The sequence below is a fragment of the Salvelinus namaycush genome, chromosome 38 (genome assembly GCF_016432855.1).
Source record: "Salvelinus namaycush isolate Seneca chromosome 38, SaNama_1.0, whole genome shotgun sequence".
Taxonomy (NCBI): domain Eukaryota; kingdom Metazoa; phylum Chordata; class Actinopteri; order Salmoniformes; family Salmonidae; genus Salvelinus; species Salvelinus namaycush.
In genome coordinates this window covers 21,796,045-21,810,145 of record NC_052344.1, presented here as the reverse complement: position 1 = coordinate 21,810,145, position 14,101 = coordinate 21,796,045, and the positions used below count along the sequence as shown (strand labels likewise).

Here is a 14,101-nt window from a genome sequence, read left to right as displayed (position 1 = left end):
CTGGTCCAGGTACCACTCACTATGCTGTTATAGCTAGCTCTGGTCCAGGTACCACTCACTGGGCTGTTGTTATAGCTAGCTCTGGTCCAGGTACCACTCACTATGCTGTTATAGCTAGCTCTGGTCCAGGTACCACTCACTGGGCTGTTGTTATAGCTAGCTCTGGTCCAGGTACCACTCACTATGCTGTTATAGCTAGCTCTGGTCCAGGTACCACTCACTGGGCTGTTGTTATAGCTAGCTCTGGTCCAGGTACCACTCACTGGGCTGTTGTTATAGCTAGCTCTGGTCCATGTACCACTCACTATGCTGTTGTTATAGCTAGCTCTGGTCCAGGTACCACTCACTATGCTGTTATAGCTAGCTCTGGTCCAGGTACCACTCACTGGGCTGTTGTTATAGCTAGCTCTGGTCCAGGTACCACTCACTATGCTGTTATAGCTAGCTCTGGTCCAGGTACCACTCACTGTGCTGTTGTTATAGCTTGCTCTGGTCCAGGTACCACTCACTGTGCTGTTATTATAGCTAGCTCTGGTCCATGTACCACTCACTATGCTGTTGTTATAGCTAGCTCTGGTCCAGGTACCACTCACTATGCTGTTGTTATAGCTAGCTCTGGTCCAGGTTCTACTCACTGTGCTGCTGTTATAGCTAGCTCTGGTCCAGGTACCACTCACTGTGCTGTTGTTATAGCTAGCTCTGGTCCAGGTACCACTCACTATGCTGTTGTTATAGTGCTGGTCCCCACTAGGGTGGTAGAACGTGTTTATGTGTGTGACTATACGTGTGTCCATTTCCATTAGTATCAGCTGTCCTCACTCAGTATCGCTTGTGTTGTTGTTGTTTGGGCCCCAGTAGAACAGTATCTGTCCTTCAGTGTCGTCTGTATTTGTTGATAAATGTGAATTGAGGTCTAATGGACGGCCATGGCTGTTCCATTAGAGTCCATGTTAGTGACCAACAGCATGATGTCACCGCAGGCGTGTTGTACCACTGAGTGGAGAGGGCCTCATAAGGTGTCCTGTCCACACCTTAGCTTTGTTCTCACAGTGCAGTTGAACCAGTTGAACCTGCGGTTTGACATTTGACATCCGGTTTCATGCCATTTGTGAGAAACATCGTGTTTGGTCGCATGTTGTTGTGGTGCGTGGCTTTGTGTGTTGACTTTGTTTGTTTAGTGGTTGTATGCACAGTGTTAAATTCTGTCACACCCACCATTCACACTATTATCCCCTTGAGTTTTGTTCCTTCAGTCACCCTTTAGTCAACCACCAACATAATATCCATCCCATAGAAGTAGACTTACTTTTTCTATCATCCATAATCCGCCCACTCCAACCTAGTTCCCATGACCCTTCGTTACCCTAGCCAGTCCTGACCTGACCCGCCCCTTGCTCTCCTCCTCCCGCCCCCAGCCTTGCAGTATGGCTCCACCTCCCTCCTCAATGGGGCTCGTCTCTGTGGCACAGATGGCCTTCAATCAGCCCTCGGTCCCGGTTACTGCAGCTGCAGCCCAAGGGGCGGTGTCACCCATGCAGCCGACCCCTGGGGGAGCCCTGGTGTCCCCACAGAGCCCTATAGCAGCTGCAGCCTTACCTCTGCCTCCTGGGGCTCATCCTCTACCTGGTTCTGTATCTGTACCCACTCTGGTGACTCATCCACCGCCGGCGCCACCGGCCTCCCCTATGCCGCCCCAAATGATGCCTACTCAGCCGCCGGTCGTTGTGGTGCCCGTCATCAGCGTAGCCAGCACCTCCCCAGAGCCGCCAGGAGATGCCCAGCCCCAGGTACCTGTGGTCAGCCAAACCCCCTTCGTCATGTCCCCCCTGCCTGGTCGTATGGATGATGGAGAGTAGTTCTTTGACCATAGCTGGTTTGGTATTTAAGTCCTGAGTTGGTTGTGGATGTGTCTAGTCATATATTTTATGTTTACAAGTAGCTAGATGTGGATGTGTCTAGTCATATATTTTATGTTTACAAGTAGCTAGATGTGGATGAAACATTCTGGACATAGATGCTGTCAAACATTTTGTTATGGTGGGGTTAGTACTTTCAGACCTACAAGGGAGCCGACTCATATTTCTTTATACTGCTGCTCTCACATGCTTTTAAGTGTCATATTCTGCCTCTTTTTAACCTCAATACCTTCTGAAGCCTTTCATCTCCAAAGACCACACTACTTTGCACTCTCTTTATTGTAAAACAAGTTTCCACTCTTTATTGTAAAACAAGTTTCCACTCTCTTTATTGTAAAACAGGTTTCCACTCTCTTTATTGTAAAACAAGTTTCCACTCTCTTTATTGTAAAACAAGTTTCCACTCTCTTTATTGTAAAACAAGTTTCCACCCTCTTTATTGTAAAACAAGTTTCCACCCTCTTTATTGTAAAACAAGTTTCCACTCTCTTTATTGTATAACAAGTTTCACACAGTTCTCTGACCCTTTGTTCTCCTGTACTGTGTGTTCCAGCCCTCTCAGACTGCTCCTCAGCCTTTGTCATTGGAACAGTCACAGTTACAACCACCACAAGTGCCCTCGTCCATGGAGAGGTAAGATACATGTTTAACTGATGGTAAAGATATACAAATCGAGATTTACAGTGAGGGGGAAAAAGTATTTGATCCCCTGCTGATTTTGTACGTTTGCCCACTGACAAAGAAATTATCAGTCTATCATTTTAATGGTAGGTTTATTTGAACAATGAGAGACAGAATAACAACAAAAAAATCCTGAAAAACGCATGTCAAAAATGTTATAAATTGATTTGCATTTTAATGAAGGAAATAAGTATTTGACCCCTCTGCAAAACATGACTTAGTACTTGGTGGCAAAACCCTTGTTGGCAATCACAGAGGTCAGACGTTTCTTGTAGTTGGCCACCAGGTTGGCACACATCTCAGGAGGGATTTTGTCCCACTCCTCTTTGCAGATCTTCTCCAAGTCATTAAGGTTTCGAGGCTGACGTTTGGCAACTCGAACCTTCAGCTCCCTCCACAGATTTTCTATGGGATTAAGGTCTGGAGACTGGCTAGGCCACTCCAGGACCTTAGTGTGCTTCTTCTTGAGCCACTCCTTTGTTGCCTTGGCCGTGTGTTTTGGGTCATTGTCATGCTGGAATACCCATCCACGACCCATTTTCAATGCCCTGGCTGAGGGAAGGAGGTTCTCACCCAAGATTTGACGGTACATGGCCCCGTCCATCGTCCCTTTGATGCGGTGAAGTTGTCCTGTCCCCTTAGCAGAAAAACACACCCAAAGCATAATGTTTCAACCTCCATGTTTGACGGTGGGGATGGTGTTCTTGGGGTCATAGGCAGCATTCCTCCTCCTCTAAACAGGGCGAGTTGAGTTGATGCCAAAGTGCTCCATGTTGGTCTCATCTGACCACAACACTTTCACCCAGTTGTCCTCTGATTCATTCAGATGTTCATTGGCAAACTTCAGACGGGTATGTATATGTGCTTTCTTGAGCAGGGGGACCTTGCGGGCGCTGCAGGATTTCAGTCCTTCACGGCGTAGTGTATTACCAATTGTTTTCTTGGTGACTATGGTCCCAGCTGCCTTGAGATCATTGACAAGATCCTCCCTTGTAGTTCTGGGCTGATTCGTTCTCATTATCATTGCAACTCCACGAGGTGAGATCTTGCATGGAGCCCCAGGCCGAGGGAGATTGACAGTTCTTTTGTGTTTCTTCCATTTGCGAATAATCGCACCAACTGTTTCACCAAGCTGCTTGGCGATGGTCTTGTAGCCCATTCCAGCCTTGTGTAGGTTTACAATCTTGTCCCTGACATCCTTGGAGAGCTCTTTGGTCTTGGCCATGGTGGAGAGTTTGGAATCTGATTGATTGATTGCTTCTGTGGACAGGTGTCTTTTATACAGGTAACAAGCTGATTTTAGGAGCACTCCCTTTAAGAGTGTGCTCCTAATCTCAGCTCGTTACCTGTATAAAGACACCTGGGAGCCAGAAATCTTTCTGATTGAGAGGGGGTCAAATACTTAGTTCCCTCATTAAAATGCAAATCAATTTATAACATTTTTGACATGCCTTTTTCAGGATTTTTTTGTTGTTATTCTGTCTCTCACTGTTCAAATAAACCTACCATTAAAATTATAAACTGATAATTTCTTTGTCAGTGGGCAAACGTACAAAATCAGCAGGGGATCAAATACTTCTTTCCCTCACTGTATAAGAGATGGGAAAGATATCTCTAAATGTATAATTAGTCATGGTTGTTGGGCATATGGTCTCGCTCTCATTCTTCAGATCATGAATTTTAACGGTGTTTGTGTGTCACTCAGCGGTCACTCTGACGTGGCGTCCGGTCTGAGCGACGGAAATGATGGAGGCAGACAAGAGGGGCGCTCCATCAAGCGACACCAGCGGCGCTCCGTACGGAGTCGTTCTCGTACCGACAAGATTGGCAAAGCAAAGTTGAATGTACTAAATGTAAGAGTCAGCCCAGGGGAAATGACCGATATATACTACATGAAACATTATTTTTCATTAGTGTGTTTAGCACCTGTAATAAGCCTGTTATTTTTGTTTATATTATAAGCCTACCTATTATAAACTTTGATTTACATAACCTTTTAATTGCCCAAGCCTTTGCATTGTGCTCGGTGCTCTTGTCTCCCACCAGCTGAAATTGTTTTTCATTCAGTTCAATAAGCTTTATTTTCTTGGAAAGTGTTCTCTAATTGGAGCATACAGCATCTGATGAATGTCTGTCTCTGGTGTGTAACTCCCTGTACTGATACCTGCCTATTTGACAGACCGACACAGAGCCATTCAAACAGGCCGTGTGATTTCTGTCGATAGATCTGAAGAGCTGCTTCCTTTCATCTTTTCATTTCATCCACATTTTATTCTGGCCTCTGTTCCTTTGTTTTTTGCAGATATCCAACATGGGCGACAGGGTAGCAGAGTGCCAGTTGGAAACACACAACAGAAAGATGGTGACGTTTAAGTTTGATCTGGACGGAGATAACCCAGAGGAAATAGCACAGATTATGGTAACTACAGAAAAGATTACGAGCACACTCCCTCCCTCTTTTCTCCCTCTTGTTGTCGCTCTCTCTTGTTGTCGCTCTCTCTTGTTGTCTCTCTCTCTTGCTGTCGCTCTCTCTTGCTGTCGCTCTCTCTTGCTGTCGCTCTCTCTTGCTGTCGCTCTCTCTTGCTGTCGCTCTCTCTTGCTGTCGCTCTCTCTTGCTGTCGCTCTCGCTTGCTGTCGCTCTCGCTTGCTGTCGCTCTCGCTTGCTGTCGCTCTCTCTCTTGCTGTCGCTCTCTCTCTTGCTGTCTCTCTCTTGTTGTCTCTCTCTCTTGTCTCTCTCTCTTGTTGTTTCTCTCTTGTCTCTCTCTCTTGCTGTCTCTCTCTCTTGCTGTCTTTCTCTCTTTCTTGCTGTCTCTCTCTTGCTGTCTCTCTCTCTTGCTGTCTCTCTCTCTTGCTGTCTCTCTCTCTCGCTGTCTCTCTCCTCCATCTCTCTGTCATTATTGAGCCGTCTCCCCTCTCTGATTGCAGTAGCCCAGAATCCCGAGCTTGTTGTGATGTTCCCTGATGGTATTTGTCTCATGTCCAGAGAGTCTCTGATTGCAGTAGCCCAGAATCCCGACCTTGTTGTGATGTTCCCTGATGGTATTTGTCTCATGTCCAGAGAGTCTCTGATTGCAGTAGCCCAGAATCCCGACCTTGTTGTGATGTTCCCTGATGGTGTTTGTCTCATGTCCAGAGAGTCGATCTGATAATAATGACAGGCTTTATTTCACCAGACTGTCCAGCTGTTTTGACTTTGATTAATCCATTCTGAAATGATGAATCAATCCAACCATCAGATGCTGAGAAGAATGAGGACTGTGATTGAGAGGGCTGTTCTTTCCTGGTGTGTGACTACAGGTCACCAGTCTTTTTATACTGGAGAGCGAGAGGGAGTCGTTCATCGAGCAGGTCCGTGAGGTCATCGAGATGGCTGACGAGAAGGGTCTGGAGAAAGATGGAAACACCCAGGTAGAGTGACGTCTCTCCATTCGTTTTTCCTCCATGTTGTTGCTGTGAAAGAGCATCATTCTTAACCCTTCTATACCAGGTACATTGGTTTAACTTCATCATGGATCGTTGTAAACGGCTGTTGTACTGTATCAGACTCTGACTGCATCTTGTGTCACAGATTGTTTCCCAGATAGTTAGTGACCTCCAGCAGCAACAGATCCCTGCTATATCTGAACCGTTGCCAGGTAAAACTACCAACACAATGTCCACACAGGGAATTGGTACCCTACAAAAAAAATTACAGACATGTTTTGCATTATATTTTTCCATCTGTAATCCAATTTGTTGTACCGTGAATTATGGAACGTTCCCTCACTGAGAAATGTAAATGTATCGATTTCAATAGAGGCACCCATTTTCCATTAACCCTATGTGTGACCCTACCATTTCTGTCTATCTCCAGGTATCCCTTCCTGTGCAGCCCAGGTGGTCCACTCTGCAGGCAGGAGGTTTATAGTCAGCCCCGTGCCTGAGTCCAGACTCAAGGACCAGTTCTTTGCTGACTCAGCGGCTGCAGGCTCTGCCCTACTGAGACAAGATTCACAGTCCTTTAACGGTGAGTTTAGCATGCGCACACACACACACACACACACACACACACACACACACACACAGTGACAGCCTACCAATAAGTTATCTTATTAGTCAACAAGATAATGCATTCAGCATCCAAATGTAATAATATTTTGATGTTTCTGAAAAGCGGGATCATCTGATCTTGTGACCGACTGAATGTTGTTGTATTGTACAGTTAAAAATAAAAACATCACATGTTTATGAATGTCTAGTTGCTATGTAACAGTAGTTTAGTTAGTGTCTTATCTGTGGTGTATGGCCTGATTTTAAAGGTGATGGTTAACATCACTGTTTTACTTAGTGATGGGGTTTGGTGTTGACACATCACTCTCTCTGTTTCCCTGCCCATCTCTCCCTCATTTTCTCTCTCCCCAGCCGGCCGTGCTGCAGGTCAGGGTCTGTCCCAGTCGGCCTCAGCGGTCAGCCTGCAGCAGGCCTTCTCAGAGATGAGACAGAATCAGGGCCAGTACGACCCAGGACCCAGCACCGCTCCTCCCTCCATCCACATAGCCTCCCTGCCTGTCCTGGTCCCTGCTGCAGCCACCACCACCACCATCCCAGTCTTCTCCACTGCTCCTATAGCCTCTGCTCTTATCCCCCATGCTCAGGTTCCATCTGAGGTCTCTGTGACCTCCCCTCCCCCCTCAGTCTCCATCTCCCCTCCAGCCTCCACCTCCCCACCTGCAACCATCCACCAGGCCACCGCACCCCTCCCCACCCAGCTCCAGTCTGTTGCTACCCAGCCTCTCCTTTCCCAGGCCCCTCTCACCCTGCCGGTGACCCAACCCGTGGTCTCCTCCGTACCTAGTGTTACAGCCCCAGTCCCTGCCCCAGCCACCTCTGTGTCCCCCCCAGCCCCTGCTGTCCTCCCCACCTCAGCCTCCTTCCCCCAGACCTCTGGCCCAGGCTCCATCCCTGGTGGTCCCACCACCTCCATACCCACTACAGTCCTTTGTCATTCTGCCACGGCCCCCCTGGTCAGCAGCTGTAGCAGTGGTAGTGGAGGTGGAGGAAGCTCAGAGCAGCTCCCTGTCCCTTCCACTGCTGTCCCCCAGTTCACCGCTACCGTAGTCCCCACCACAGCTATCCAAGGCCCCCTGCTAGCCCCCTCCATTGCTAACCCCAGTGCAGAGCTCCCTTCTTCCTCCTCGCCTGTAGCATCTCTAGCCCCAGGGGCCACGGTCCCTACCTTACAGCCCGTGACCACCACCATCCCCGTGGTCCAGCCCACCCTGGTGCACACCCAGCCCCAGCCCGCTACAATGCCCAACCAGACCCACGCCCAGGGTGGGGAGTGTGAGGCGGCCCTGGGCATCGATGACATCCACGCCCTGGATAAGAAGCTTCGCTCCCTCTTCATGGACCTGGGCGGCGGTGGAACCACCCAGGCCGATGGCTCTGTCGACCCAGCCGGAGGCACTGGTGTCCCGGGAACTTCTTCCCCAACCGGTCCCTCATCCACCGCCAGCTCCACAGGCACCCCCCTGCCCCCCTCCAGCCTCCCCCTGGCCTCCTCAGGACCAGGGCATGTCTCTGGGACCCCCCTCACCACCCCGGGACAGGCTGGGACCCCTTCCACCTACACCCAGACTACCCCCGCCAAAGCACCTCTGTCTAGGTTACCGGTGAGTCAGTCAGCATGGATGTGGAGGCTAGCTTATTAGATGTGGCTTCAAGAGCACTGTTTATAACACACACCGTATGTTAACAACCATTTAAGATTTTTATGACACCTCTGGGTAAGGTAAGTTTGTGTCATTTTGTATTTGTAATCTTTTGGAGAATTATACATCATTATTACATAGTTGACATACACAGTTATTGCCTAGTTAAATAAAGGTTAAATAAATCAAATCAAATGATTGCCATGTGATTGTATCAACTCCACCTTTAACAGCCTGTTAACCTCCTTGATCAACTGCTTTTGTCTCCTAACATTTAGTTGAATGAACATTTGCTGTGCTTTCTGTTGCATGCCAACAGCTCTATTCTATACTGTGTCCATCCCCCCCTAGATGTCAGGTAGCGCACCATATAGTTGTTAAAACCCCCCACTGTAGTTATGGTGTCAAACACAGCTTCTAGATGAGATATGTTAATGGTTAACGGCTTCTAGATGAGATATGTTAATGGTTAACGGCTTCTAGGTGAGATATGTTAATGGTTAACGGCTTCTAGATGAGATATGTTAATGGTTAACGGCTTCTAGATGAGATATGTTAATGGTTAACGGCTTCTAGATGAGATATGTTAATGGTTAACGGCTTCTAGATGAGATATGTTAATGGGTAACGGCTTCTAGATGAGATATGTTAATGGTTAACGGCTTCTAGATGAGATATGTTAATGGTTAACGGCTTCTAGATGAGATATGTTAATGTGTAACGGCTTCTAGATGAGATATGTTAATGGGTAACGGCTTCTAGATGAGATATGTTAATGGTTAACGGCTTCTAGATGAGATATGTTAATGGTTAACGGCTTCTAGATGAGATATGTTAATGGTTAACGGCTTCTAGATGAGATATGTTAATGGTTAACGGCTTCTAGATGAGATATGTTAATGGTTAACGGCTTCTAGATGAGATATGTTAATGGTTAACGGCTTCTAGATGAGATATGTTAATGGATAACGGCTTCTAGATGAGATATGTTAATGGATAACGGCTTCTAGATGAGATATGTTAATGGTTAACGGCTTCTAGATGAGATATGTTAATGGTTAACGGCTTCTAGATGAGATATGTTAATGTGTAACGGCTTCTAGATGAGATATGTTAATGGATAACGGCTTCTAGATGAGATATGTTAATGATTAACGGCTTCTAGATGAGATATGTTAATGGTTAACAGCTTCTAGATGAGATATGTTAATGGTTAACGGCTTCTAGATGAGATATGTTAATGTGTAACGGCTTCTAGATGAGATATGTTAATGGTTAACAGCTTCTAGATGAGATATGTTAATGGTTAACAGCTTCTAGATCCAGGCTGTATCACGACCGGCCGTGATTGGGACTCCCATAGGGCGGCGCACAGCGGGTTTGGCCGGTGTAGGCCGTCATTGTAAATAAGAATTTGTTCTTAACTGACTTGCCTAGTTAAATAAAGGTACAGAAAACCTTCTAGAAGCCATATTATGAACCGGGTAATTTGGCTCCTGGATGCTGATTGGCCTGAAGCTGTGGTATACCAGACAATGTACAGTACCACAGGTATGATGCAATACTAATTGTTTACTGTTATATTTATGTTGGTAACAAGTTTATAATAGCAATAAGGCACGAGGGGGTGTGGTATATGGCCAATAAATATACCACGGCTAAGGGCTGTTCTTACGCACAGCGCAACTCTGAGTACCTGGGCACAGCCCTTAGCCGTGATAACCCCCGGGGTGCCTTACTGCTATTATAAACCAGTTACCAACGTAATTAGAGGAGTACAAATAAATGTTTTGTCATACCCGTGGTATACGGTCTGATATTTATTTAACCTTTATTTAACCAGGTAGGCAAGTTGAGAACAAGTTCTCACTTACAATTGTGACCTGGCCAAGATAAAGCAAAGCAGTATATACCACGGCAGTCAGCCAATCAGCATTCAGGGCTCGACCCACCCAGTTTATAATAGTAATTGGGCACCCCGGAGGTTCGTGGTATATTAGTATTTATTTAACTGGGCAAGTAAGGTAAGAACAAATTCTTATTTACAATGACGGCCTACACCGGCCTAACCCAGACAACACTGGGCCAATTGTGCGCCGCCCTATGGGACTCCCAATCCCGACCAGTTGTGGTACAGCCTGGAATCGAACCAGAGCATCTGTAGTGACGCCTCAAGCACTGAGATGCAGTGCCTTAGACCGGGGCGCCACTCAGGACCTCAAAGCTGCTATATGACCAATATACCACGGCTAACGGCTGTATCCAGGCACTCCACGTTGCGTCGTGCTTAAGAATAGTCCTTAGGCTTGGTATATTGGCCATATACCACACCTCCTCGGGCCTTATTGCTTAAGTAACACTACAGTCTTTGTTTATTGTCTAATGTCCATGGTCCCAGTCAGAGAGCTGCAGGTAGAATCCCCTGGCCTTCCAGCTGCATGTGGCTGCAGTGCATTATGTTTTCCTATCTCTCCTCTATCATAACGTGCCTTCTCTCCGTTTCATCCCTCTCTTCATCCCTCTGTTTATTAGGTGTTGCCTGTGGGCTCAGATCAGGCTCAGGCTGGCCCCCCTCCTCCCTCAGACTACATGGCACCCTTCCCAGGACCCTGTCTAACTCAGGTGCCTTTCCCTCTTTCTCCTGACTGCCATTTTGATCCTCCATCCATCCCTCTATCTGCACCCCTCGCCTCTCTCTCTCCTAAGTGATGTTAAGAGATCCCTCCATCCATCCCTCTATCTGTACCTCTCTCTCTCTTTCATCCCTCCATCTCCCTCCTCCCATCTTTATTTGTCTCCTGTGTAAAAACTAGCGACGCATGAAGATCAGATCAGGCTCAATCTGTTCAGTGTCTGAAGAAGACATCTCTGGTTCTCTCTGTGTTGGAGGAGCAGCATGATGACCTGTGACTCTCATTAACCACGTCTGTTCCTCTGTTTTATCTGATTCTCTCTGTCGAAGTCTGTGTCTCTTGTCTGTCTCTTTCTCCTGCACCTCTATCCCACTCTCTTTCTTTGACTCTCACCTCCCTCTGTCTCTCCCTCCATCTCACCCTCTCCTCTCTCTCACTCTTTCCTCTCTGATCTTTCTCCTTCCTCTCTTTCTCCTTCCTCTCTCTCCTCCCTCAGTCTTTCTCCAGACAGACCCATTAGGGAGGCTGGGGAGATCAACATCACTCATCATCATTTGTCATAGTGGTTTTTGTCAGCAAAAAAATAGTTTTTAATAGTTTTCTTCCACGAAGAAAGAGAAGACTCGCCAAGCAAAATATTACATCCAGACAGAGTTTTTCTCTCCCACAGCGCATTCTTTCATAAACTAAATCAACTAGGGAATAAATAGGAAAGACGAGAACACAGGCTCCCCCAGGCTAGTGGAGATTACAGTTTCGTTTATACCCAGTCAGACAGTGTTGTCCACAGCGTGAACGTTCAAATCTAGAAATAGAACAAACCAGAACATTGTTCTTTGTAAGGAAGAGGGTTCATTATTTTCTTTCATCTGGAAGAATGATGTGTAATTATCCGTTCAAAGCTCTGCTCTGGTCTGAGGTGATTTGATCTCGAGAAAGCGACTGCATCTGGCTCCTGTGGCTCTAATGGTTCTGATGTGAAATTCTTTAAAGGGATATTTGTGACATTTTCATCTTCATATTCATCATCTCCAGCAGCACCCCAACATCAACATATGTGAAAATGTCACCTTTCTATTTTTTGTAGTAAAAAAAGATGGAGGAAGATAAATGTTTCCAGTGACATCATCGGTGTGCATCATGTGATTTTAACCAATTATGAGGAAGTATTGCCAATTTCCACTTAATTGTGTGTACTAATTGGTTGATGTCACTGGAAACTATCTTTCTGACTACAGAAATGTGCAATTTTGGGGTGGTGCTGGAGATGAGGAATATGAAGTTGAGAAAGGGGGAAATGTCCCTTTTAATATATTGATTTTGAACTTCACCTGGATACCTCGTCTTGAAGCCAGTTTTTGACTAAATAAAACTCAATCAAGGATTTTACCTAAATCTTTCAGTCTTTCAAGTGTAATATGGAAAAATGAAAGCTATCCTTTTGCTGTGATTCACAGAAATCATAACATTTTGCTAGATGAAATTCAACACTAATTCATGTCTAGAGACCAATGAGTTTGATGTGTTCTGAGTGTGTTACAGTGTTAGGATGTGTTGCTGTTTGACTAACGTCTATAACGGCTTGTTGTTGCCCACTAGTCCCAGCAGCCTCTGGAAGACCTGGATGCCCAGCTGAGGAGGGCCCTGAGCCCAGAGACTGTCTCTGTCAGCTGTGTCACCACACAGGTACCATAACCACACACACACATGCCCCCTTCAGGTCTGGAGGAATGACCATGTATTTCTTAGTTGTTGAAATGTCAGATTTAGTTTTATGTTTTTGACCTTGAAAAAGTAAATGGATACTATTTCTTTTAATCTGTGTTTTGTAGTCATTATTATTCTGCTCTGTCTAATACTGCTATCACTGTCATGCTCCTGTACAGCTCATGTGGTGGTATGTGGAATGTGTTGTTGGTGTGACTCTAGACAGGACAGTCACACTGTGTTCTCCCCCCTGTACCATAGTCCTCCCTCACTGGGATGCCTGCAGGTGGCCAGCCAGGTGTGTACTTCAACATCTATCCTTACTCCATTTTGAAACGGTCGTGCTACCTGTTAGTGTGTGTCCTTTTCTTTTGGGATGTTTTGCCGACTGTTGCATTGTAACGGGATGATGTCTCATTGGTCGTTTCAGTGCCTTTCTCGCTGGAAGGGGAACCAATCACGTCGCCTATTGCTGGAGGATTCCAACTTGGACGATTCCAGGTATGGAATTCTACCTGTACCTTTTCCATCTCTATTTACCTGATTGGAATATTCCAGCGCTGTCTGCCTGGTGGTCAGTCTCTATGTTCTTCATCCATCTCTCTTCAGAATAGTTTTCTATGATTGTAGGGATGGTCTGGGCCTTTTAAATTCTGTCTTTTCATAATCTCTATCACTTGTCCCCCTCCCAAGGTCTCTGTGGCTGCAGACCAGGATCCCCACAAAATCGAGAGAGGGAGTCCCACAAAATCCTCCTCCTCCACCTCCTCTTCTTCCTCCTCTCTCTCCAGCCCGGAGAACACACTGCACAATGTCTCCTCCCCTCTCCGCGGCGGTAAGACCGGTGGGGGAGATGTTGTGGACGGCTTGCCCTCCCTCCCCCACCGGACCGCCTCCCCTCAGCCCACCACCATTGGCCGCTTCCAGGTCACCAACGCACCGGATGCCAGGGTGGGCCGCTTCTCAGTGAGCCGAGCCCAGGATGAGGCAGCCGAGGCTGTGTTCGAGCAGCCACCCGCTTCCCAGGCTAACGGGCCTAGTACTGATCCTGGCTTGGCCACCATGCTCTTCAGCCCAGAGGACAAACAGAGCTCCCTGCCCAGCCTCAACAACTCCTACATGAGCTCTGATAATGACTCTGAGTTTGAGGACGAGGACTTGAAGAGGGAGGTCAACCGGTTACGGGAGAAGTAGGTTTACCCTGTTTCTCTCTTCTGCTTTAGTAGGTTCACCCTGTTTCTCTCTCCTCTCTTCTGCTTTAGTAGGTTCACCCTGTTTCTCTCCTCTCTTCTGCTTTAGTAGGTTCACCCTGTTTCTCTCCTCTCTTCTGCTTTAGGTTCACCCTGTTTCTCTCCTCTCTTCTGCTTTAGTAGGTTCACCCTGTTTCTCTCCTCTTCTGCTTTAGTAGGTTCACCCTGTTTCTCTCCTCTCTTCTGCTTTAGTAGGTTCACCCTGTTTCTCTCCACTCTTCTGC

At 46.8% G+C, this 14,101-nt stretch overlaps 1 protein-coding gene across 1 annotated transcript in view; it reads left to right on the top strand.

The window, feature by feature from the left end:
* wnk1b (WNK lysine deficient protein kinase 1b) overlaps positions 1–14,101 on the top strand; it is a 187,913-nt gene that overhangs the window by 141,717 nt on the left and 32,095 nt on the right. The window contains 13 exon segments of the mRNA XM_038978040.1: positions 2,470–2,549; positions 4,303–4,450; positions 4,900–5,016; positions 5,895–6,005; positions 6,166–6,232; positions 6,451–6,603; positions 6,999–8,248; positions 10,820–10,909; positions 12,520–12,606; positions 12,807–12,925; positions 13,058–13,128; positions 13,321–13,433; positions 13,435–13,817. Coding sequence (XP_038833968.1) covers positions 2,470–2,549; positions 4,303–4,450; positions 4,900–5,016; positions 5,895–6,005; positions 6,166–6,232; positions 6,451–6,603; positions 6,999–8,248; positions 10,820–10,909; positions 12,520–12,606; positions 12,807–12,925; positions 13,058–13,128; positions 13,321–13,433; positions 13,435–13,817 — 2,789 coding nt within the window.